The sequence below is a fragment of the Mchenga conophoros genome, linkage group LG22 (assembly GCF_057382185.1).
Source record: "Mchenga conophoros isolate Kocher_MC1m ecotype Shallow Benthic linkage group LG22, M_conophoros_male_GT1.1, whole genome shotgun sequence".
NCBI classification, from domain to species: Eukaryota; Metazoa; Chordata; class Actinopteri; order Cichliformes; family Cichlidae; genus Mchenga; species Mchenga conophoros.
Genome location: NC_140546.1, coordinates 5,611,093 through 5,635,770, shown reverse-complemented (window position 1 = coordinate 5,635,770; position 24,678 = coordinate 5,611,093). Strand labels below are relative to the sequence as shown.

At 38.6% G+C, this 24,678-nt stretch overlaps 1 protein-coding gene across 1 annotated transcript in view; it reads left to right on the top strand.

Annotated features, from left to right (window-relative positions):
- The first annotated feature begins 1,242 nt into the window (after positions 1–1,242).
- The window catches only part of LOC146548633 (voltage-dependent calcium channel gamma-7 subunit-like), a 40,807-nt gene continuing 17,371 nt past the window's right edge, over positions 1,243–24,678 (top strand). Inside the window, exons 1-3 of the mRNA XM_085262480.1 lie at positions 1,243–1,628; positions 18,629–18,824; positions 21,080–21,166. Of these exons, the coding sequence (XP_085118606.1) occupies positions 18,629–18,824; positions 21,080–21,166 (283 nt within the window). The 5' untranslated portion in view covers positions 1,243–1,628. The remainder of the gene's footprint in view (positions 1,629–18,628; positions 18,825–21,079; positions 21,167–24,678) is intronic.

The following is a 24,678-nucleotide window of genomic DNA, read 5'->3' as shown; positions in this document are numbered from 1 at the left end:
GATTATTAATGAAATTCTCTATCGTAACCAAGCAACAACCTTTGGGGCTGAAAAATGAACCAAAAGCAGACGTGTCAAAAATTGCATTTCCTTGAATGGCCATTTGAGGGTGACAACAAAAGCGAGTCAGTGCCCATAGACGTGCATGTTAAAATCCCAAACTTCAGAGCAGAAATAAACACGGGGCAGCTTCAAGTCGGGTTTGAAAAACTGTTTTGGTCTCTTTAGCTTTTTCCCTCCTTTCTGACAATTGTATGCTGAGAAATTTCTTTAATGATTCACCCATTTAGATTATATTGGAGTTTAAACCTTTTCATTGTCAGGTATAACACCACTTTGACAGCTGGGTGGTGACACGATCAAATGTAGTCACTTCCTCCCTTTAGTTCAAGTGTTCAAGTGACTGAATTGAAAATCTTGACATTTAATTGCATTTTTAAATGTCGTTATCTGACAACTAATTTTGCCTTACTGTGAGATTAATTGCATTTACAGACCATCTATTCAATCTGTTATTGACTTTCACTACTATGCCGATGACACTGTGCAGTTGTTGAAGCAAATTGTTTTATTTGCATATTGCTTAGGACTAATAGCATGTACCTGCACATGTTAGATGGATTTTGCTAGCTGGCAACATAGGGCTTTACCCTCTCAAATATGGCCAATTAAGGGGCTAAGCTACATGGGCATTTTGAGATGTTTTGGTGCTTCATTAATTACACAATGCAAAACTGGCTGCGCTTATGAGTCATGATACAAGTGTGCTGCCAAATGATGATCTGATGCTGATTGTTTTTGTTTGTTTGTCTGTTTGTATAAAACTATCTTGTAATAGCAGCCAGCAGGCATCGGGGAATACTGGCCCCAATATTCAGGCATTTATTTCAATGTAAGTGTTCCTACTTTCATGGTTCAGCTAACTTGATGTTTTCCAAGATAATGACCTTTTTGATTTTTACTAAACTAAAACTATTCCTGAAGAGAACCATGTAGGTTCCATGTGGCATTAATCACTCATTTTCATTTGTTATTATGCAGACAAGATTAATGCAGGCCCACAGTATGTTTGGCTGTTTTGTTCATGGCCATTAATTGTTGGTGTATGTTTGAATTTCTGTTTTCAGTGTACATAATGTGTCCTCAATCCCAGCCCGCGCGCTCCTGGGCCATGCTGCCTTTTGTGCGTGTTCGCGTGAGCCTCATTCTCCCTCCAGCCTACATCACTGTAACCCCACCAACACCAACACCCTTCACACACACACACACACACACACACACACACACACACACACACACACACACACACACACACACACACACACACACACACACACACCTCCCTATACCCGAACTACAGTGAAGCCAATTCAAGCGATTCTCCGCAGTGCTGAAGAGCAGAGTGAAGTAAAGACGGAGAAGAAGGGGGAGGAGTGAGAGAGGGGGCAGCACAGAGAGGAGAAGTGGGGAGATTCGGGGAAACACGGGATAGAGAGGCAGAGCGTGTGCGTACCGAGAGCAGTGAAGAGAGAGACCGAGATAAGGGGGAACCTGCCAGTTTGGTACCCAGGCTTCCCAGTGCGCACAGATCTCGGCTGCACCGTCCGACCAGCTCTCATCTCTGCAGGGTGAGTAGCTTCAGCTTCTGCTGTCTTTTCAAACCGCGCCTTCATTTTATTCATGTATCTCTCATGTCTTTCACGCCACTCAAACCACCTCATTTTCGCATCTGTTTTAAAGCCGCTCACACTTTTTGGGCTCGCCTCAGCGACCCCCGTGTCTTTGGATGCGCTCGTCAGGACTTTAGTTTCGGCTACATGGATGACAGATCATGCTCATGCCCATGACTGTCTTGGTGAAACATTTTTATTCCGCTAAAAAAAGCCAAGGATGTTGTATAAGAGAGTGATCTTTGTGCTCACCTCAGGTTGAGGAGGGAAGATGTGTTCTGTTGACAGCTGCTGATGAGCGTGTTTGCACGGCTGATTCCTCGCCAGTTAGTGCAGGAATGTTACTGTACCGTGATTACCGTGGTGCACTTGGAAGGAGCGCGCTGTAAAATTGTACAGTCTGAATACAGTCTGGTGAAAAGCACAGTAAAGCCGCTTGGCTTCGGCGCGTGGAGGAGAGAAAAAAGGGGAGGCGGGGAAGCAAAGTGTGTGAGGTAGATGCGATCGTGTGACTGTATGTGTGCGTGTGTCAGAGAGGGAGGGGATGTGTGCACACATTTGTGTGTTTATGTGTATGTGCTCTAAAGAACTCTTGGCTGCTTCTTGGGGAACCCATCCTGTGATACTGTTCCAGCAGACTGCAGCACTTCTTATTGGGTCTCGCTCTCTCTCCTGACTTACCTGTGGATAACGTGCGTGCGCATGCCGTTGTGAAGGAAAAAGGTAAAAATGTAGAGAAAATGTTATTTGAAGTCTGCATTTTGTCTTTTACGGTTAAGCTTCTTTGCAAATATGTCCGTTTTAATGATGAGTTTTAATTTGACACGGTATCAGAATATTTTACAAACGTAAAACGGCAAATTTGTAGAAATAAGTTCATGTTAATCTCTACAACATGAATTATTCATCTTCTTGATGGTTTGGCAAAGAGTTTGTATTAGCTCTTGCAGTGTGTAGGATGCGAAGTAGCGATGGAAAATTCCATGGCTACAATTTGCAAGCGCTCAAGGCACGAAACATTTAGGATGGTGATTTTTTGGTGTTTTCAGTTACTCATTAGGTCCCACTGATAGATAGAGTTAGCAATGTGGGTGGTTCTAATGGAAACTCAAATTGGCATTAAATTGGGTGTAATTTTGGTTGATAAGCCGTAAGAGAAGTGGTCGATTTTAATTAAAACTGAGGTGACAACGTGAACTCTACAACCTGAAATCTGCATCACTCAGAATTCCAGAAAATTAATATTTCCGTGTGAGAGACATATTTTCTCTGCAGGCTGAGAGAAAGCGCAGCCAGAATTTGTGGTTTCTCCCTTAGAAGGCACAAATCAGAAAGGCTTTAATTTCTAACAGGAGGCTCTAATGGAACCAAGTTTGTCTCAGCATGTCCATCCAGCCCCAAGAACTCACTTCATGTTAGTATAATAAAAAAATAATCCGTGTAAGACTTATCACAACAGTGATAGAAAGTCCTTTTCAAAAAACAAAAAGCTAATAAAAAACTAAATGACAAACTTTCAAGTTCCATGGATAAATTATGAATTCAGTTGTTCTATAATATTAAAATGGATCTATGTAGGGCTCAAGTGCAACACTGAGAATAAAATATCTGAAAATAGGTAAACACACTTTTAGATAGAAAGATAAGAAAATTCATTCTAAAGCTGCCTGACATAAATACCAGCCTTCTCTGAGTTAGCATGTCCCTGCAGGTGTCACAGAGAGAAATAAAACAGTTTCTAAGTTAGCAACATTGTACTAGTTTAGGAGGCTGTCACAAATTTGTTTCACCAGTTCAGTATCTGACCAATTATGGAGTACGGTCACAACCACCCCCACCCTTCTGTACCTCATGTATGCTTTGGAATAGTGGACGAAGAAAATTTCTGGCACAACTTCCAAAGTACATTTCCTACTCCATATAAGAGATTGAAGTTCCAGGAACACTTGTGGATGTAATGAAATTCCCTTCTGACATACAGCCTAGAAGAATGTTTTCCTCATCTGAAGTTAAACACGGGCCAGGCTGTACTTTCATTCTGTACTATTTTGTCCAAGAAGATGGTGCAGTTGGATAAATGTCATCTTTATGTTGTGTGTCTTTTACTTCACAAGTCAGAACTGGGAATGACGTCATTCCCATGTTCACTGTACTGCAGTAGTATTAGCCAGAGAAGCAAGGAAACACATGTTTTATGCTCCCTAGCAGATAGAACCATTCATACAACACTAACAATACAACACAATACCTGTCTTTTTGTTATTGTTTCCACAGTTTAAAACACCACTGATGCACATTCACAGATAGAGCATGGTCAGTGGTCTGTGTGCAGTGAATCACAAGCACACAAACACAGTAGTACAGATCACAAATGTTACAGTTTTACTACCATTTGCGTCCACTGCTGCCATCGTGGATGACAAAGTTGGGATTGGTGGGGCTTTGCTGATTTTCCAAGTGAGAAGTTCGACTTTAGGTGCAACTTCCCACTTCAGTCTGAACACAGCAATTTTTAACCTTGCAGAAGAACACATTTTCATATACAAAGCCTTTTATAGAACTGGGACTATCACTAGAAAGAAACAATTAAAAAGATGTTGGCCCATGTGAGGGAAAAGTTTATCTAAAAATGTTAAGGGGTAAAAAAAAATGTTTATTTTTTTTAAAGTATGCATTCAACAAAAATCTGAAACAGAAACACAAAAACATCAACAGTGCTGCATAATAATGATGGTTTCTGTGCGCGCCTCACTGTCACATTGTTATAAAGTATACACAAAACAAGGTTAGCCCTAATGGTTAGCATTATTTTGTTCTGTTCACTACATTCAGGTAGCAGGTGGTATCTGGAAAACACATTTAAAACAACAATTAAGTTGATTACATAAATGGAGATCAAAGGCCATAAAATATGTTTAAAATGTTCACATCATCTAAAAGTAGTTGGTGTCATTCCCCAAGAATCAAATATCAAATGGTTCCTAGATTACTGTAACAAACCACCGAGCAAGCTAGCAAGGAGAAACACAGCTGCCAGTTCTCCCGATTCAAACCAAACCTGGTCCTGTACAGCAGACAAGGTGGTCAGGTATAACAGACAACTGTTAACTTCTCTACACATGTTTATAGACCTGTGGTTGTATGAGACATGAGGTATCATTATCTTCAGTAGGCGTGCTGTTCTCTGAGGTGAGGCGAAATGAATCATACTCTAACTTCAGTTGTTTAAACAGCTGATTGATGGTATGAGTCACTGACAATGGCAGGGTCAGTGCTTCATCTTCCACTGGGGTTACTCAAGGTACTGTAAAGTGCTTCACACAGCACTGCTGTCATTGAAAAGCCCACAACTTAAACTACAAGATGAAGTTTATATTGCACCTGCAATGTTAGTAAAATTAAATTAGAATGATGTAATTGCAAACCAGTGTGGTTACTGCTGCTACTTAAATGAAAAGTCCATTTTAATCTAAGGAGTAGACAGTGACTGTAGTTGGGTATTAACCGGTTATAATGTTAATAATGACATAACACTTTTATCTTATTAATATGACATTGTTAAATGTTCTTTCAAGATCGACAATAACAAAACTTAGTTAAAAAAATATTGTAACACAGGGCTTAAAATAGGATTGAAAGCTACACAGTAAAACCAACATCATATGACATGAGAATATACTTCTGAATTCTTTAAGATGACTATAGAAGCACTACAACAACTAAAACAGGACAGATAGAAAGCTGCCTCATAATTGATGATTTTCTGAGGCGATATTTTGCAGTATCCAGCACCAAGAGTGAGTCATTGAACTCTTGGAATCGTACAGTAACAGCAAACTGATATGAAATTGAGTTGATCCTTGAAGGCACTGCTCTGTCTGCAAATTTAAGAAAATTTGTCTTTTTGCAACTAGGCTGCGCTGATAGTTACTAATGGATGAAGAAGAAATTAATGAATTAAGAATGAAAAAAAAAAAGAAATTATGCTACGTTTTAGGAAGGTGGTGTGAGGTGGTTGGTTTGGTGTCAGACATTGGAGAACCCACCTCTTACCATTTTCAATCATTTGTCTGTTGTTTCTTAACTACAAATTTAAACTTAAACAAGAGTCAGCATGTCAGTTTGTAAAGACTGTGAAAAACATTTCCAGTGTGAACATGCGATAACAAAACGGAAACATGCAGCGGAAGTAGATCGCCCATTTTGCTGTTAGTTTGAAGGAGTGGCTGAAATTAGGTTAAAGATATACCAGAGGTGGGACAAAAAGCAAAAGTGTTTCCAAACCCTTTATTTAGCATGTGTATATATAAAAGGAAGAAGGCTAGCATTACCATGACATTATACGAATTAACACAGTTGTGCTTGTGATAGCTGTGCTGCTAACATTAGCACTACCATCAGTGACAAATATGGACACTTCTTTCAAACTAACCCAGTTTCAGCGCACGTGTAGATGAAGGATATCAACTCACACAGTGCCGTGTTTCTGTTCCAGCTGAGCACTTAAATATTAAACCACCAGGCCCTTAAGCTGCAGCACAGTATTGTACTGAGATACAAGATTTACTTATATAATGATTCGATGTGGCATCTCTAATCTGAGGGAAGCAAGCCAAAATAAAAGCCCCATCCCATCAAAAAGGCCACTAGCAAAACAAAGGCTCAGGGAAAGTAATATGGACCTGTATAATACTCAGTATTCTCCTTCAGGGTGTCTTTTTGATTTCTCTCTAACTGCTTCAGGATCTTGTCCTCTATTCTCTGGTAATCCTGCAAATGTCCATAAGGGATCACTTCCATAATATTATTAATACATAATATTGTAGGAAACAAGAAGTACACAAGAATGCTTGGTAGAAAAGCTCACACCCTCCACATCTTATTATACTTATAGCCAAGCATTCTGAGTGGGTGAGCTTATGGGATTGGCAATAGCAGTCCCAATCGCCTATAATTCTATAGTTCTAAATGCATGAGATGAAGGGCTTTCCAGTGTTTTAAATCTGACTAAACCAAGACTAGCTATAAATTGCTAGCTTTGCACCCATCAGCAGTGTTGCATTTTCAGTGTTTGAATCATGCAAGGTCAGTTCGTCTTCAGGCCAGTCACAGCTCAGTGTGAGCTCAAACCCAAATTATACGAAATTCACACTGAAGGTGAATGAAACTGTGTGTGACTGGACATGGAGAGATTCTTTTCAGGGTTTTGTGAATGCTGCTCTGCACAGACATGCACTGCAGGATGTGTCACACTTAACGCTGTCTGCCTGCCAGCCCTGGTGCATGCATGTGTGTGACATAGTATTTGTGTATGCGTCCGTGTGCATGCGCATGTGTATGTGTGTGGACTTTCCTCAGTTTTTGGGCCAAGGTCTTTCCCTCTAAGCTCTCATTCATTTTTCTTCTTCCTCCTCTTTTATTATTTCACTGCATGTCTGCTTTTCCCTACCTGTCTTTAGCACAGTAGCAGGCAGTCTCTCATAGGCTCCTTCTACTGTGTGTGTGTTTACCTGCTGCATGAGCTAATTATCTTTATCAGTCCAGAAGTCATTCTACGACCTATAGGATGACATTTGTTTCCCAAAGCTTTCTTTTTACAAGTACCGCTTTCTTTCTCAGCTAAATTCCATGAAAAGTCTTAAAGGATTGTGATGCTATTTTTCTACGTTGTTTTCCTCCTTTACCCTCCTTCCACATTCCCTCTCCTTTTTTCTCCCTTTCTTTTTCCCACTCTTTCCTGATGTAACTGCTTTCAGAATTAATTTCCTCCTTTTCACCCTGATCTTCTTCTCCATAATCCTTTTGACCAGTTCTTCTGTGTCATAGCACACAGTCCAACCTCTTCCTTTGCTTCTTTATTCCGTTTATAACTAAATCTGGAGTTCTTTCATGCAGTAGATGCATCTGACCTTCTAGCCCTTATATTTTCTTCTTCCTCTTCTTCCCTCTTTTCCCTCTCTTCCTCTTTATGAGGTCTTTCATTCTTTCCATCTTTAAATATCTGTCTCTTCCCCTGTCAGTTGGCATGAGGCTCTCAGTGCTGACAGAGAGACATATTGCCTTCTCAACAGAAAACAACCCTCCACCCCACCCCCAGCATTAGCTAACTAACCTGGGAACGCCATCTGCGGAGCCCTGCCCGGCACCATGGGACACGTGGACGTTTCGTGGTGCTCAGCAGTTGCTTTGCCTTGCTCCACACTGACCTATCGCTGCTGCAGAGTCTTTTATCTGTTTCTTGTTTAATTATTTGCCAGTTCCAGATTTTAGGGCCAATATTTCAGTCCTCTCAGGGTTTTCTGAACTAGAAGTTTCCTAGAAGTCATAGCAAATGACGGATACGTTAAATTTGATGTGGGTGAAAAAAAGCAGTCGTGATGTCCAGATTCAGTACTACATAACAGTGAGTCACCAAAAGATTATTATAAAACAAAACACTAATTTAATTAACTTGTTTAATTACTTATATAGTATTACAGTATAACTTTCATCTGAGGATGTGATGATCTACTTGATTGTTTTAAAGCTTTCTTTGCTCCATGCGCTTTTAAAGTCTAGTTTAAATTTCTGCTTCCAGCATTTATGATTTTATTTTGTAATCCTATCCTGTTTTACACTTTAGTAAGTTCTGCTGTATTTGGTTTTCCATCAGTATTCAGGCACCAGAGCTCAGTCAGCTCAGGAATCTTCTATCGTTTATCCACTTTTTTCCTTTTGTCCCCTACATGATTTTTTGTTAACACTGAATTGAGATTTGGGTAGTCAGGTCTTCCCAACAGCCGGAGGGAAACAGATTGCAGTGTGAAAAACTTCCAACAGAGTAAAAAAAATCCAGAATGAAGCATTTATAAACTTGTGAACTGAAACAGTGAGCATTTTATGAGAACAAATGGTGACAGTGGCAACAAGATATGAGGTGCTATCAACAGGAAAAACAGGAAAACTGCGGCATCCCGACACGCAGCGTGGATACATGTGCAGCGAGAGTTTTGTCACTAACATTTGAAACATTTAAATGGCAGTTTTAATGCTATATTGCTGTAAACTAAACTAAATTATTTTGACACAGTTTAAACTACATGAAAGGGGCTTAGCCAAAAACTGCAGCATTATAACACCAATAACATTAAAGTTCACTATAAAATGGATTATTTCAATTATGTTGTGGACTTTTTTAGCAAGTAGCATTTTCTCTTCTTTTTCTTCACCTTTGTTCTACCACTTGAAAGCTGGAACAAATTATGACCTATGAGCCTGTCATCCTACATCCAGATCTTCTCCTCACTGATATGTTGCATCTTGGTAAATTTAAATCCCTTATTTGCCTTTTTTTTATTAACAGCTGCAATGCCATTCTCCTGATTTGACCACGAAAATCATTTTAGCATAAGCTGCTATGAAAATGAAAGTTAAATAAACCCCCTGAACATTTGCTTTCAAATTGTAAAGAATCCCTTTCTCAGTGAAACCCAGTGTCTTTACAGTTGAGATTAATCCCTAATTATCTTCAAAATTAAATGTTTTTATCAAATTCAGCTCAGTCCAGCTTGTCATTGTGTCACACAGTACTACAATCATAACTTTGTTCATTTAGTAATAAGCACAATTACCAACACAAATGCAACATCATAATCACCTTAAAGAGGTTTTATAGTAGATAAAAACCATCTCTTGACTGTACTGTACAATGGTCTTCTTATTAAGTAAATGGCCTATTTCCAGAAATTAATTCAAATATTCAAAGCTCCTGATTAAGAGGAACTTATTATCACTCATACACTGACAACCCTGTTTTAATGCCTTAATTAGTAAGGGACACTAATTCATTAAGATGGACTTCATTGGGGATACTTCTGAGCCTCCAATAAAATTGGAATTAGTAATAAATTCAAATTAATATATTAATTGTCATAAGGAATATCGGAGACATTTGCTTGGTAACGAAGACGATTTCACATTTTGGGATGTGCATATTTAACATTTTGTACTGAAGGACCACAGGTGATGGGCTAACAATGTTTCAGGTTCATGACTGTGATAATTCACTGTACCTAAGTTATAGAACAGGAGTCCCCAATCCTAGGTTTTAGATCTCACCCTGGGTCAACACACCTGAATCAAATGATTGGTTCATTACCAGGCCTCTGGAGAACTTCAAGACACGTTGAGAAGGTAATGCATCCATTTAAATCAGCTGTGATGGATCAAGGACACATCTAAAATCTGCAGGGACACCGGCCCTTGTGGACAGGGATTAGGGACCCCTGTTATAGACTCTTGAGCTTAATCACAACAAGATTTTGGCTTCTGGGGATAAAGATTTACAGGAAATGGCTATATAATGGATTGGACTAGAAACTATGGTGAAGAGGGGTCTTAGTTAGTACTATTTTATAATTTATGGGGGAAAATATTGACTTTAGCCGAAAAGAAATGTTTTAAGAACACCATGATACCCTCTTCCTTTCTTCTGGGTAAGTCAGCGTTCGGTCAGTATTGCAGTCCTTGTCAGGTCAAGGTAGTGTTTGAAGAAACAACTACTGAGTCAGCATTTAAGAGAAGACGAGTGTAAACATTTCAGTTCAGTACATATGATAGTGCTTTTGTCAAAACACACCTAAGCAACATAAACAAAAAGTTGAGGAAGTGTAATTTGTCAAAAGAGTGGAAAATCAGAGACGTAGAGTGTAATGTAGAGATTTTCAGCACGGCAGCAGTGGACAGCTCCTCAAAATGCTCCACTGCTGGAATCTCCAGAAAATGTTCTATTAAATGTTCACGATTCTACAGCAGGAAATCACTGAAAGAGCAAAAACAATACCCCCAAATTATTAATTATGGTTCAAAAATGATCATTATAGGCTGAATTTAAAGTGTCCTTATTTGATTCTCTGCATTCCAATTAGAGAAAAAGTGGACTCAGGACTAGTTTTGGTATTAAAATTAGAATAAAATTGCATTATTTATGCCTCAAAAAGCCTCAGATGTAGGTTAAATGATTGACAGGCATAACATAACTTTTTGTTTCTTTTTAAATACATTATCATCGTTTACATTTGAGAAATACAAACCAAAAATGCTTTGAAATAAATCCTGTTAAAAAAAATCCACTTTCTTTTTTAACATTTCTTTTACATCTGTGCTCAGTCCTTTTCTAACCACTTCATTAATCCACGTTACCTGTATCCTCCTCCTTTTCTCCCATTAAACATTTTCCCTCTTGATTAAACTTTTCCTCTTCTTTCTGTCTCTCCTTCCTTCCTTTATAACTTTCCACCTCTTTAGAAAGTCGCTTCCCATTACACTCCTTTTAATTGCTGCCTTTCTTTACCTCACCTCCTATTTTCTTCTCATTCCCTTCTTAACCATCTATGTCCCATCTGTCCTTTCTTCCCCTTCCCCTTTTCTCCTCCACCCTCTCCAACCCTTATTATGTTCCCTTATAATCATTTCCCCTTTTTTCCACCCACTTTTCTCTTCCCACTTTCCCTTCAGTGCTTCCTTCCCACATCATTACTTTAGGCTGTTTGTTTCTTAGCACCTCTTCTCTATTCATCTGTAATTCATTACATCGCCTCTGCTCCTGGATTGTCCCTGCACACACATAGTTAGCAGCATGGTGCAACCTGGGAATTGTGGTTGTATTCTCAAGGCTTAAACTACAAAGAGAACCTCATCCCAGCCCATTTGTTGTCTGCTATCTCAGCAAACACAGGCCTGGTAGTAGTGTGTGTGTGTGTGTGTGTGTGTGTGTGTGTGTGTGTGTGTGTGTGTGTGTGAGAGTGTGAGTGTGTGTGTGTGTGTGTGTGTGTGTGTGTGTGTGTGTGAGGGAGAGAGAGAGAGAGAGTAAAACTCTCAGAAACATTTATGCACTGACCCAGCAGATCTTGTCCTCCAAACCCACATTTCTTCAAGCTTCTGCCTCTCTAGTGTTTTAAAGCTAGCTCATGACCAGAATCAGAATCAAACCATTTTATTAATCCCACAAGGCAATGCTTTCTAAAGATGCTCAATTCCATTACAAATATGAACAACTGAATATATGAAGATGAAAAAAAATGTCAACTCAGTCCAAGAAGCAATATACTAAAATATGAATTCCATATAAAGTTCAAACAATGGTTTAAAAACTGCAATTCCATAATTGGCCACTAAAGGCTGACTGTAAAAGAAGTCAGTACCCTGTTATAAGTGTTATACTCTGGTACTGCCTTTCATTAACAGCAGCTGTACCAGTAATAAACCTTATTTAAAGTTCATCTGTTTACATTTCAGGGTTTAAATTTTGCATTAGTATGGATGCGACCACTTTAACTGCACAGTGGATGCTGACACAGGAGGCTGCCACACATACTTTACATAAAAGATGGATGCACATTCAAGCTTTAAAAGTGAAAGCATTGAGGAAGTGTCTTAAACCAGATTTGTGTTATTATTATTTTTAATCACCATCATGGAACAACTTCTATAAATGCAATAAGCCAGACTCTTATGTAAAACTAAGGACAAAGAAAAGTTGTCTCACTTTAGCACCTCAGTAAACACGCTATGGTCTCAATCGTGAGATTCAATTGTTTTTAAAATAACATTTTTTAAGACTCGAACAGGACAATAAAGCACAGCTTTCTTCAGACTGCTTTGTGATTGACGAGTTGTTGTTGTATTAGCTGTTGTATTAGCTCGCAGTGTCTCTGATTGAATCTGATTCCATTGCACTGTTCAAATCACGATTAAAAACCCACTTATTCAATCTTGCCTTTCCCTCAAGTTAATATTTCTTTTATGATTTTATATCATGCACTTTTATGCTCATTTAAATTCTTGTTTGCTCTGTACCTGTTGCTTTCCGATGTATTAGTGACAGTTATCTTCTTGCATATTTAGTACTTGCTTTGGTCCTATTTCTATTATCCTCCTCCTATACTCTATCTTACTTGTTAAGCACCTTGGCATACCCTTGGTTTTTAAGTGTGCTTTATAAATAAAGTTTATTATTATTATTATTATTATTATTACTCTCAGTATCTCAGTGAGATCTACTCACTGCTCACTACATCTGCTGTTCCCTCGGTCGTGACTCTGAGTTTTATAACTTCACTTTGGGTTTCAGCTTGTTTACTTTCTGTTTTGTGACTCTTTATGGATTTAGTATATTCTGAGTTTCTTTTCTTGTTGTTTTGTTATATTTGACTTAAAGGTTGTTTCCTGTTAGTTCCCTCTTGTGTTCCCCGGTGTCCTAGTGTCATCAGCATGTGCTCTTTGTTTTTCCACGTTCCCCTGTCTAGTCCTTGTGTTCTCCCCTATGTCAAATTAACCCTTGTTCCCCATTCAGGTCTGTCTTCCTGTTTTTGTTTTTGTGGTTACTGTTATTTTCCTTGGCTTGTGTTGTGTTTACTTCCCTTTCCTCTATAGTTTCCAACCATGCGTTTCACCTTTAATTATCTCATGTGTATTTATCATCTGTGTTTCCCTCTGTTCTTTGGCATGTCCAGATGGTAGTGTCTTTCTTTGGTCTGTATTCCCACTGTTTTTACTTTGAATCAAGTTCCTGCTCTGCAAATGTTTCAGTTTTTGTTTGCTTTTGGACTACCAACAAAAAGGTTGTGTTTTTGTCTTTGAGACCTGTCACCTGCATTGAGCCCCTGATCCTGCTTGTCACACTGCCAAATCTGGTTTCAGAAGAGCAAGGTGAAAATGTCCAAAAGTGTCAATGTGGATATGTCTATATTTTAGATAGTCTGTAAGTTGCTACTCTTCTTCTCAGTAGGGATTGTAGTACTTAACAAATACAAAATAACCCGACTCACTACAAAAGTTAATTGTAGCTTACTAACAGCTGATCTGAGAAGCTTGTGGTTTAGTTCTGTAGTGAGATCAAATTTAGCATTTTTTAGTTAATCAGCGATAATTAACAGGCATCTGTCTCCATGTGGCACACCCATATAGTCTAACCAATCTCATTAGCATTAGCTGATAACTTAGCATTTCATTTCTTAAACCAAATATGATGATGTCTAAATCAGAGAACATACAACTAAAGATGAGGTTTCAGAACCACAAACTAGTGGGTCATGTGACTGCTTTACAGTCTTTGAAAATTTACCACAAACTTCTAACATAAGTCAGTGCTGACAAACTAATTCCTCCAAATAAAGAAAAACAGTTTAGAGCACAGGTGTCGAACAGGAGGCCTCGAGGGCCGGTGTCCTGCAGGTTTTAGATGTGTCCTTGATCCATCACAGCTGATTTAAATGGCTAAATGACCTCCTCAACATGTCTCGAAGTTCTCCAGAGGCCTGGTAATGAACTAATCATTTGATTCAGGTGTGCTGACCCAGGGTGTTATCTAAAGCCTCGAGGCCTGGTCTTCGACACCCCTGGTTTAGAGTGAAACAATTAAATGCCCAAAGAAGGCAAATAAATAAATTAAATTAAATTAAAAAAAAACATGACAACTTCTTCATGTTTTTTTGCCTTTCAGTACAAACATTTCAGACACGTAGGTTAGTTAGGACAACTATCTACTCTGTAGTGCAATGCCACCAGTCTGAAAGTCATCAACAGAGAGTGAAAAAGGCTGAATGAAGTAATCTAAAAGCCCACAGAGTGAGACAGTTATCTGAGTCCCGCAGGTACTCGACTGTGTCTCTTCTGGTCTAAGTGGTGGATGGATTTTTGTGTTTTGAGTCAGCAGCACTGAGCGCCTGATTGCCTCTCGTGTTGAGTCTGACATTTGCAGCACTAAGACTGATGCTTATTTACTTGAGCACCAATCACTTTTGTCTTTTTCAGAGGATGTGACTTTGGGAGGCAGTGACGTCTCTGAAAGTGTCCGTGACGTCTTACTCGACTGTGCAGAAAGGGCAAAGTCACTGTCCTCGCTTTGCTTTTCCTTTTTATAACAAGTCAAGGTATAACTCTGACTGTGCATGTGACTGCAGATTTTGTATGTTTGGAGTCATGTATTTATACTGAGTCCTTCTTCAAAATGTATGTGTTGCCTGAAAAATTAATGCAGGTTATACTCTCTACACTTTGTTCAAATTTTAAAAAGACATAACCTTTTCATAAGCTTAGCTATTTGAGATCTTTGGTCCTTGGCTCAGTTCTTAAAGCTAAAGCTAAACTAGTTTTTATTAAAGTCAGGCATTGATACTCCCCAGAAATTCTGCTTCTGTGCACATCCTCATGTCTCCTGTTCGTTTGCAATCTCCTACACGTGTGCACTTGCACGTACACCATCATATACTTAGTGCCATCATCTTCGCAGGAGGTTTCTGTTGATGGATGTTTTACCATATCAAATATTTGTAATGGGTGAGTTATGCTTGGGTGAGCGACTCTTCTCTGACACTGCTGAATGTGCTCTGCACCGTCTTACTTGAGCGATGATGTCACGCCTCACTCTTCCTCTTGCTTCCTTTCGCTTCAATTCTGATCTTGTCTCCTGACTTAATTTTGTTCTTGGCTGGTCTCTTATCGGCTTCTCTCTCTTAAGCCTCACCTCATAAACAGCATCGTAAAAGTCAGTGTACCTCCTTTAACGCCCTGTTTTCACTGTTATTTATTAATAGTAATGCATGAAAACCATTCAATGTAACCATAAATATCCTCTTCAAAAAGAGCAATGTCTGCCTTTTATATGAAATTAAAATGTTTTTGAAAATGGAGACGACTTTTGTTGTGAGACCTACAGCAGTAAAGCTGCTGCGTTTCTGCAGACTCTTCACACTGAGTTCACGGAGTTCAGCAGGTTGACTTGTGTTCTCTGTTTGATGGTAAAATCTAAAATTAATTGAATAACTTTGTCATTGTTATCTTTTTTTTAAAAGCCCCATCACACTTTTAAAAGATTGGTCCAAAAATAATGCAGATACTTTTCAAAGTAAAAGGCTTAATTTCGGCGATACACTATTATGTGTTGCTTCAGAGAACATGTTCACAAGTTTTGTTGTTTGAAACTTGTGAACATGTTTAAAGAAAGGTACAAAATAACATGTGACTGAACTTACATGATATGTGGAGACAGGAAACATTTCTAAATTTGTCTTATGTCATTTCTAAACAGCATTATAAAGACCAGCTGCAAAATGTGTCTTTAGATATCATGGAAAGTTGACAGAGATGGCAAATCCTGTTAAACTTCCCTTATATACGTATATGATGCTATATGTATAATGTACATATATCTATATGTATGTAATGTAAATATGTCTACCTTCTGTGTCCACTGACCCCTTCACACAGTGAACAAGGGAACACAGTGAGGTTGTGCCCTTCCTCAAACTAGCAGTTGTCTTGACTTGAACCCTCAACAAAGGAAAACAGAAGTTCCACTGAGCCCGACGCTTTTAGGCCTCCACAAAATACAGAGACCTTACCTTTGTTCCACTCCCCCACCATATTACAGGGACCTACTCAAAGTAAATCCTTCACAAAAATCTTTCACTTTGCCTTGTGAAGCGTTTTTGTGTTAGACCTGTCTTATATACATGATGCTATTTGTGTAATATATGATGTCATTGTTAGTTTGAGGAAGTGCAGAGCCCCACTGTGTTCCCTTGTTCACTGTGTGCAGGGGTTTGTAGACAGAAAGGAGAATACTGAAAATGTTCTGTGGAAAGATAAACATCAGAAGTGGATGATCATACCTGCTCTAACAGGTGTGCTCGTCTCTCTTCTCCTTCATATCACGTATTTCCATAATAAATGTCTCCTGAGAGATTATTTCATCTCCTGGATGACTGCTTCTCATTTTCTCTACATGAGGAAAAAACTGGTTTTACAAGATTTCCAAAACACAAAGACAAGAAGGAAAAAATAGGTGATTCTAATATTGATCTTATCATAAATCAGTGCTTTTTACATGTGTTGTCACTGAGGATCAGGAGCTCAAACTGTGCATACATGTGTATTTTGTAGCTGATGCCATTTTGTTTATCATGAGTAAAGACCATGGCAATTATCGAACTGCATTAACATGATTCAGCCTCAGCTTTAATTAATGGTTCCCACTGTACACTGCTGAAGGTGAACTGGACTGCAGGTGGCCTGCCAATTAGTATAAATTTATGCATGCTCGTAGCAGAGACAGTTGCATTATTTCTCTAATTTATGTCCGTGTAAAAGTAGCTCACAGCTGAAAATTGAAAGCCGGTTTTCGAGCATGTTCGCTGCCTCAGTCCTCAGCATGTTGAATGTGACCTCCATTTTGACTGGATGTATGAAGCCCTGTCGTGTTTGTGTGTACATGAGACCAGGATGTTTTTCAGCTTGTCAACAGTTGAAGTGATACATGGCAGAGGCAGCGTTTCTGCCACCTAGTGAGTGCCAACCTGCAATGCATGCGCATGCAATGCAGGAACCTGACACACCGAACACGAGAAGAAGCTGATCAGCCAGTCACAGTGTGAGCTTTGCCAAAATCATTTTGGCTACTTACTGATCCTCAGCAGCATCCAGAAGACTGAAAAACAAAACAAAACTGTGACCAGACCACAATTTTAACTATTAGTGAAAATTATTTATTATTTACCAAAGCTTTGCAGCGTCCATATTTTTTCTTTTATTTGTTAATGTTCTTTTCCATTCTTAACTGTGTATATATGCAATGAATTAACTTTGAGATATTCTGATTATTGAATGAATTAACTTTGAAGAGAACAAATTTTTGACACAGCCTTTCGTTCTCAAACAAACAGGACCTCAGTTACTGTAGGATCAAAGTCATCACTGTTCTCCCTCTCACTCGTCAAATGATATGTTTTGTTTCTCCCTTGCAGGAGATGACTTGTTAACACCTCAATAAACTTTTCTTCATTTGCTTTCTGTCATTTTTTGCTGAACTCAAAATATTTCTGAGCATAATTTGTCACATTGTTGTCTTTCCTTAACTTTTTTTCCTTTCTTGTTTTCAATTTTCAGGTCCGCTTTTCAATCTTTGCAAATTTTACAGTCTTTAAAGCATGCTACCTCCATACATACACACACACACACATATATATATATATGTGTGTGTATATATATATGTGTATATATATATATGTATATATATTACAAAATCATCTTAAATATCTTAAAATTTCAGGATTGGTATACACATTGCTATTTTACTTCAACAATGTGTCTTCTTTCAGAGGGACGGACAGAAAATATCCAAAATGTACATATGTACATATAAGTGTTGGACATTTATAATAAGACAGCAATTTCTGATTTATGGAGACATACAAAAAGACATTATAGCTCTTAAAATATTTGACTTTAATATGAATTTAAAAAAGAATGTTAAACACTGGATAAAGAGGCTCAAAATTTCAAGGTCTAGTTTTGAAAATGAGGGATTTTATCACATATTTAGAGAGAAGGTGTGCATTTGTGTATTTAAGGATCCAGCTTCATAAAATGAAAAATTTGCTGAATTGCTGCTTGATATAAGCAGTTAACCTGAATGTTATACTGCCTTTCAACAAGAAAGTGGTTTATTTTTTCTTAGGTTGTCCATGCACATATTTCATAGCTGAGGTCAGTGAAACTCAAGACAGGTTGTGTCATCTCTTCTTTTCCACATTTTTTTAACTGACACCACAGAAATCAATAGATAATGCTGTACTGTGTCAGGGCCACCACCAAGGGGGTGTCCACACCCCCAGATTTCCTGCCCCCCAGCAAGACTGTTCTTTTTGGTAATACTATTTATAAACGTGAGCACAAGAGAGAGGAAAACACCCTACAATGAGTTGAAACATTAATTCTAATTTTTTTGTGCCGCCCCACTATTTGTAGGCCCTCCCGCCCCCGATCTGTGGTATAGCTCTTTTTTTCCCCTCATTGATTAATTTGTTTAATCCAGCAAATTAATTCACTGTTTTCTCCTCCTTGTCTTCCTGCATGCTGATCCCTGCTGTATTTATCACAAGCAACACTGATCACCGTGATTTTATCTCCTTTCTCCTCAGATGAGTTCATTCAGTACGAGGGCGCTGACACTTCTCTCGTCGGTTTTTGGGGCCTGCGGTTTGCTGTTGGTGGGCGTCGCTGTGTCGACAGACTACTGGCTGCTGATGGAGGAGGGAATCGTCCTGCAGCAGAACCAGACCACTGAGGTCAAAATGGCACTGCACTCTGGCCTCTGGAGGGTCTGCTTTGTGGCTGGTTGGTAACAGTTCCACAGTATAAAATTAATTATATTTACATAAACTCAGTTTAGTTATATTTTAAGTCAACTGGTAATTATAAAGATAATTTGATGCCATTAATTTCAGTTGTTTATACATTTATTCTGCTATCCCACAGCAAAGTTCTTTTTTTGCCATGAATATACTTATTCTTCAAAAATCAGACACATTATTAAACAAAACAATTTGTATAGATGTGCATGTACAGCAGGCTACCCATTTTTTAATAGTCCTGCTCGCCTTCTTTCATATTTATTTTATTGCATATTTATTTTATTTGTCAAAGTGTGGCTTTTGATCGGCGTTTCAAGGATAAAATGCTAATGTCTGGTTTGAAATATACACACAACAGTGAAAAACATATGGCAGCAATTCATGAAACGTGCAACCCAAAGGGAGAGCCTTATCTTTGCCATTCAGTCTAAGGCTCGCAGCTGGTACAGTTAAAGTTCACCTCGTCTGAGGGACTAACATTATTGAATTTTCTCTCTTAATCCACTCTTTTTGCAAAAAAAAATCTGTCTTAAAATAAACGCTGAGCACTGCATCTGTTCCACACTGCTTCCATAGACGGTTATGAATCGAAGTGAAACAGTTAAAATATATTGATTTCATGTTGCACAATGTTTACAATGAATTAACTTTTTTCTTGGCACACTGGTTCAAAAAAATGTTGCTCTGTCACATTTGTTGTGTTCAAGGCTTAAACAATGCATGACAGCTGCTAATGAAAACAGCATTAGCAGCCGTGCACATGGTAACCTTCATGTGCAACAAGGACCCGTGTCCTGACTGACTGCAGAAGAACAGAAACTGAGTTAGACTACCTTTATCCCTTTCTCTCCAGACAAATGCTGGTACCCAATGTGGAGCATCAAAAAAAGAGGGCAGGAGAATAAATACACGTATATGTGTGTTGACTCAGCAGGGATAAAAGCTGAGGATCGTTATTTGATGCCAGAAAGCCGTGACACATTTTCCAGACATCTTTACCATAAATTGATGCAAAAATGTTCATTAAAAAATTCACCATAATGCAGGAACTTCTCTGGTAGATACTGAGACCCACCACACGGTCAGTGGCTTCTAAGTTGGAGCCAATGACATCAGTGGCTATTGGCGGGGCTTCACTGTGAGGTGCTGCAGCCCACAGATTTTTCCATTACAAAAATTACTCCCAGATAAGCTGTATAATACTCAGTCAGGAACAGAAGTATTAGAGACGTTTTGAGTGCCCTGAGTGTCCTGAAACATCACAAATATTTAACTTGGGCATATTATGGGCATTAAACTCGTAAATAAGATCCAAACATGACATCAGCTGTTGGATGATGCCTAGCTAAAGACTATGCCCAAATCTAACTTCTTAAAATAGGTACAATATTTATTATGATTGGGAGAAAAAGTCACCTGTGGCAGAATTTGGCTTTGTTAGATAATTGTTTTTGAACCGAATGATAAAAAAAGGTATTTTCACTCGTACACGCAAACAAACACCAGCAGGCAGGACACCGAAACACAAATAGCTGTCCTTATTGCAGTAGCTGTCTCTGTCTTTCGGGTCATGATGGTGTTGCTCTGGGGAGGTGGCCATGTTTGTGTTTCCCTGTTGTCTGACGCCTGGTACAAAAGGTCAGAGGAGGGAAAACGCCAGTGGCATTTGGAAGAGAGTGTGTGGGTGAGAGAGGGAAGGGAGCTATCACATTTGTCTGCAGATTTGTGCATCGTTTTCTGTTATGTTTTTGTATACATACAGATGTCAGGTTTGCGTGTTGTGTATTGTATGTGTGTGTCTGTGGCTACAGTTTGAGGTTAATCGTTGTGTCTGCATTCAGCTCCTCTCCCTCTCTGCTCAGACCTTGTTTTCTCCCGAACCTCCTGACCTCCATCTGTCTCTGCCTCTAATTCACTTTTTCTCTCCTTTCCATTCTCTGCCTCCCTGTTTCTGTTTTTTTAAACTCATTTCTTTTGAGATGCCTCGCTTCTCTTTCACCTCTCATTTTATTTGTCCTTTCTAAATCTCTTTGTCTCCACTGTCGCTCTGTCTCAGTCTGGCTGTCTGCCCTTTCTCTGGGTTTTTATAACCTCTTTGTTTGTTTATACTGGTTTTATTTCTGCATGCGCATAATCCCCCGACTGTTTGCCACCCAAACAAGTCCAACCGTGCTACCCGCTTGTGGCTTTCCTTTTTCTCGTCTTTCTTTCTTTTTCACTTTTTTCTTTCCCCCCCAGGGTCCGAGAAGGGCAGATGTGTGGCATCGGAATATTTCACAGAGCCAGAGATAGAGATCACGACAGAAAACACAGCCAACATACTCAGTAAGTCACTTTCATACACACACAGACTCTTATATTTATTTGAAATTTCAAAGTTTCTACCTTCTTTTAAATCTGCAACTAGAGAAATAGTCTCTCGTAGGAAGACAGACCAGACTCACCAACATTTCTGTCTTTACATCTGTTTCACATCAGTCTATTATTACAGTTGTTTGCTGATTTGTCTTCTCAGTGCTAAATAGAGCTGTGACTCTATGAGTCACTCAACAACAGACACACAAAATACATGCATACATATCTTTTGTTGACTTAAATATTCCTTACACGTGGTTTTTGTGATGCCTTGTGTGGGTCTGTAACATAAGAACAAAGGAAAGAGGAGAGCGTTGCATGGCTCTGATGACTGATCTGACAGGTGCTCTCTGGTGGTTCAGGTAGAAATAAAAAAAAAACACTTGTTACTGGAAGATATTATGTGGGGCAATTATGAAAATGTCTTTGATTAAACAGAATAGTTAATTACCATTAAAACATTAAAACACTTCTCCTAAAGACAGAACACCTATTTGTGCAACATATGGAGTATATATGTCTGGAAGAAAATGTTTATACATGTGATATACAGATCAGAAGGTCAGAAGTTGTTTCTAAAGGCTTACATGTTGCTTACAGTTCAGGGTATATGTGAAGTTTAATACTGGACACTTCATCAGAGTTAAAACACTGTACAAATGGTAAACATAAAAATGACAAACATTTAACAATTTAACTCTAACAAATACAGTTTTTTGTTTTATGTGTTTGGTTTTGCTACATTAGATCATTGCATGTCTCCACCACTGCACCACTTTCAAGAGATTTATATAACAATAATATTACAATTTATTCATGTCACATTTCAAATGTTGGTTACAAAGTGCTTTACAAAACGCAAAAGAGTTGATACCCGGGGTGACAACCCCACGATGTGTTTAATAAACAGAGTTAAAACAGCAACAACAAATACAAATGTTAAAATAGAAAAGTTAAATAAACACTGAATAATACAACAATAAATAAATTAATAAATTACTTAATATAAATTATTTATAGTAAAAGAGATTTCTAATGTCAATGGATGTTTTTTTCCTGGTTAAATACGATTAAAACAGAGCCAGGGCAATGACCAGCTTCTCTGCCAGGTCACTTCGACTTTGGGTTTCAGTCATTACGCAGGACTATACACAGAACTGTGGGACCATTTTGGAGAGGAGGTGAGGTTAGCACACTCCCTGTCTGGATAAAGACATCAAAACTTGATGGTTTCAAACAGAAAGTGCCTTCTTTAATGAGCTGATGGAACAGTTAGACCAGTCTGACCTGAGAAACAAAGGCAGTGGCTCAAGTCGTGAGGCCTGAGTAAAACTGTAATGGATGCAGAAGGGAGGCCATGTAAATGTAACTAATATCAATTTGATATCAAATGTGTATAGCCAGTGTGGCCTTGTAAAAATGGGATGTGGGATGCAATGTGGTCCTGTCTCTTTGAATTTGTTAAAACTCTGGCAGCTGAATTTTCAACAAGCTGGAGGCAGGAAATGGTATTTTAACTCAGGCTTGTGTACAGAGTATTACAATAGTCCAAAAGTAATGAGAGTATTAAAAATGAATAAATTTTACACGATTTCTTAGTTGGAGGAACCATGGCTGTCCTACATTACTGGTGTATAGGTGTAACCTGTGTTAGCTCTGTATCTAAGATCACCCAAATACTGAAAATTCACATTTCACTCATGATTTTTCTTCTACTCTCAGACATAACATGCACAGCTTTCAGGTTTGGCTTATAAGTTTTCTCTTCCTTCAAATATCTGTTCCATGTAGGTTACTGATGTCTAAGAAATGGAAGCATCTGGTGCAAGATCTAATGAAAACAGTCTAGTCCATTTCAGCAGAAAGAAGATTGGTGCACTCTTTAGTTTATGTTTGATGGCACAGCTGAGCATTAGGCTGTGGACAAACTGCACTGATTCAGATGCCACTGATGAGCAAGTGCCAAACCATTTCCTCGTGTGCTAACAAATGCTCCAGGCATGTCTGCATGTTTGCTAACATGATTTTTGTTAACTCAAACTTTTTGTAGGAATTCATAAATTAAGCCAATTATGCCAGATTTGCTTTAAAATCAAATGTTGCTAACCAAATAACCTATGAAGCAACATTTTTATTTGAAAAAAAAAAGATAAACTATTTCAGAGTTCACCATTTCTTTTTTTCCTTTTGTCTTTGAGCTGTTTTAATGATTCAAGATGTTGACACTATGAACTAGCCCTCTGCATTTTGCTCTCTGAAGTAAAGCACACACTCAGTGTTGTTAAAGACACCAGGGGGAAGACGTGTGCGCCGCTTAATGCTAGATAAATGTCCTCAGGTACATGCACAAGTCATAACACTGCAGCAGCTCCGTCGGAGAGGTTACTGAATAAATCATAGACCTTACTCAACGTAACACTGAGCGAGCTCCAGCAGACTTCTGGTTCCTATGCTTACTTGAAGATTTCTGACAACACAAAAAGACAAAGTGTTATCTTAACTGTTCAGTACAGTAGAAGTAATTCTTGTTCTTGTAAATAAAAGGGGATACACAGTCTCATCCTAATGAACTGACTCTCCTATGTTGTGTCGGTTGTGTCTCCAGTAGGTATCAGTCTTAATACCCCTCACTGCATTGCATTGCATTGCATACATAATGTTGTTCAGCTTGTGTTTAGTTGTTTTGTCCTTGAGATTAACTAGTTTTGGCCTGGCTCTGCTCAACCGGGATGTTGTGCATGAGAAAAATTCTTTGCACGTCTTTACTTCACACCTTCATTCATGTGACCCTTGGTGACTCACGTGGTGACGTCGTGTGTAGACATCTCTCAGGACCACCTGCAAGGTGACAACGCCACAATGAGTTTAGTAACTGGAACTCGCCATCAGTTTTTAGAACTGGCAAAGCTTTTCATATGAGAGGTGACACAACTTCATGATCGTAAAAGAAGGTCCATTTGCCTCCAACTTACGAGTACCGTGAAGTAGATGACTAAGAACTTACACAGACCAACCACAATAAAGCTGAGGCTATATAAAATAAAAGGCAATTGGAAATAATATTACATACAACAACCAGTATGATGTTAAATGTAGTTATCTGGCTCTTAATGGTTTGATAGTTTTATGGTGAAATGGTGTGCTACAGTATGCTACACCTGTGTGGTTACAGTGGTCATCGGGGCAGATTTTCCACTTTTCCCACGACTAAAGAAAACACAGACTTTGTAAAAAAAAAAATAGATGTAACAACATGATAAACCTTAAATCATTTAAAATACACAAAACAACCCAAACACAAAGTCACAACGTTGTTATTATGTGCAGCAACATGGCATTAGACATTTTTGGGCTTTAGAGAAATATTCTGCACATTATGAAAAAAATCCACTTTATCGACTTCATGTGTCGTAGTTAATTTGCTCGAAGCTTTATTTTTAATTCAGGAAATAATTTGGTAACATTTTAAATTATTCTTGATT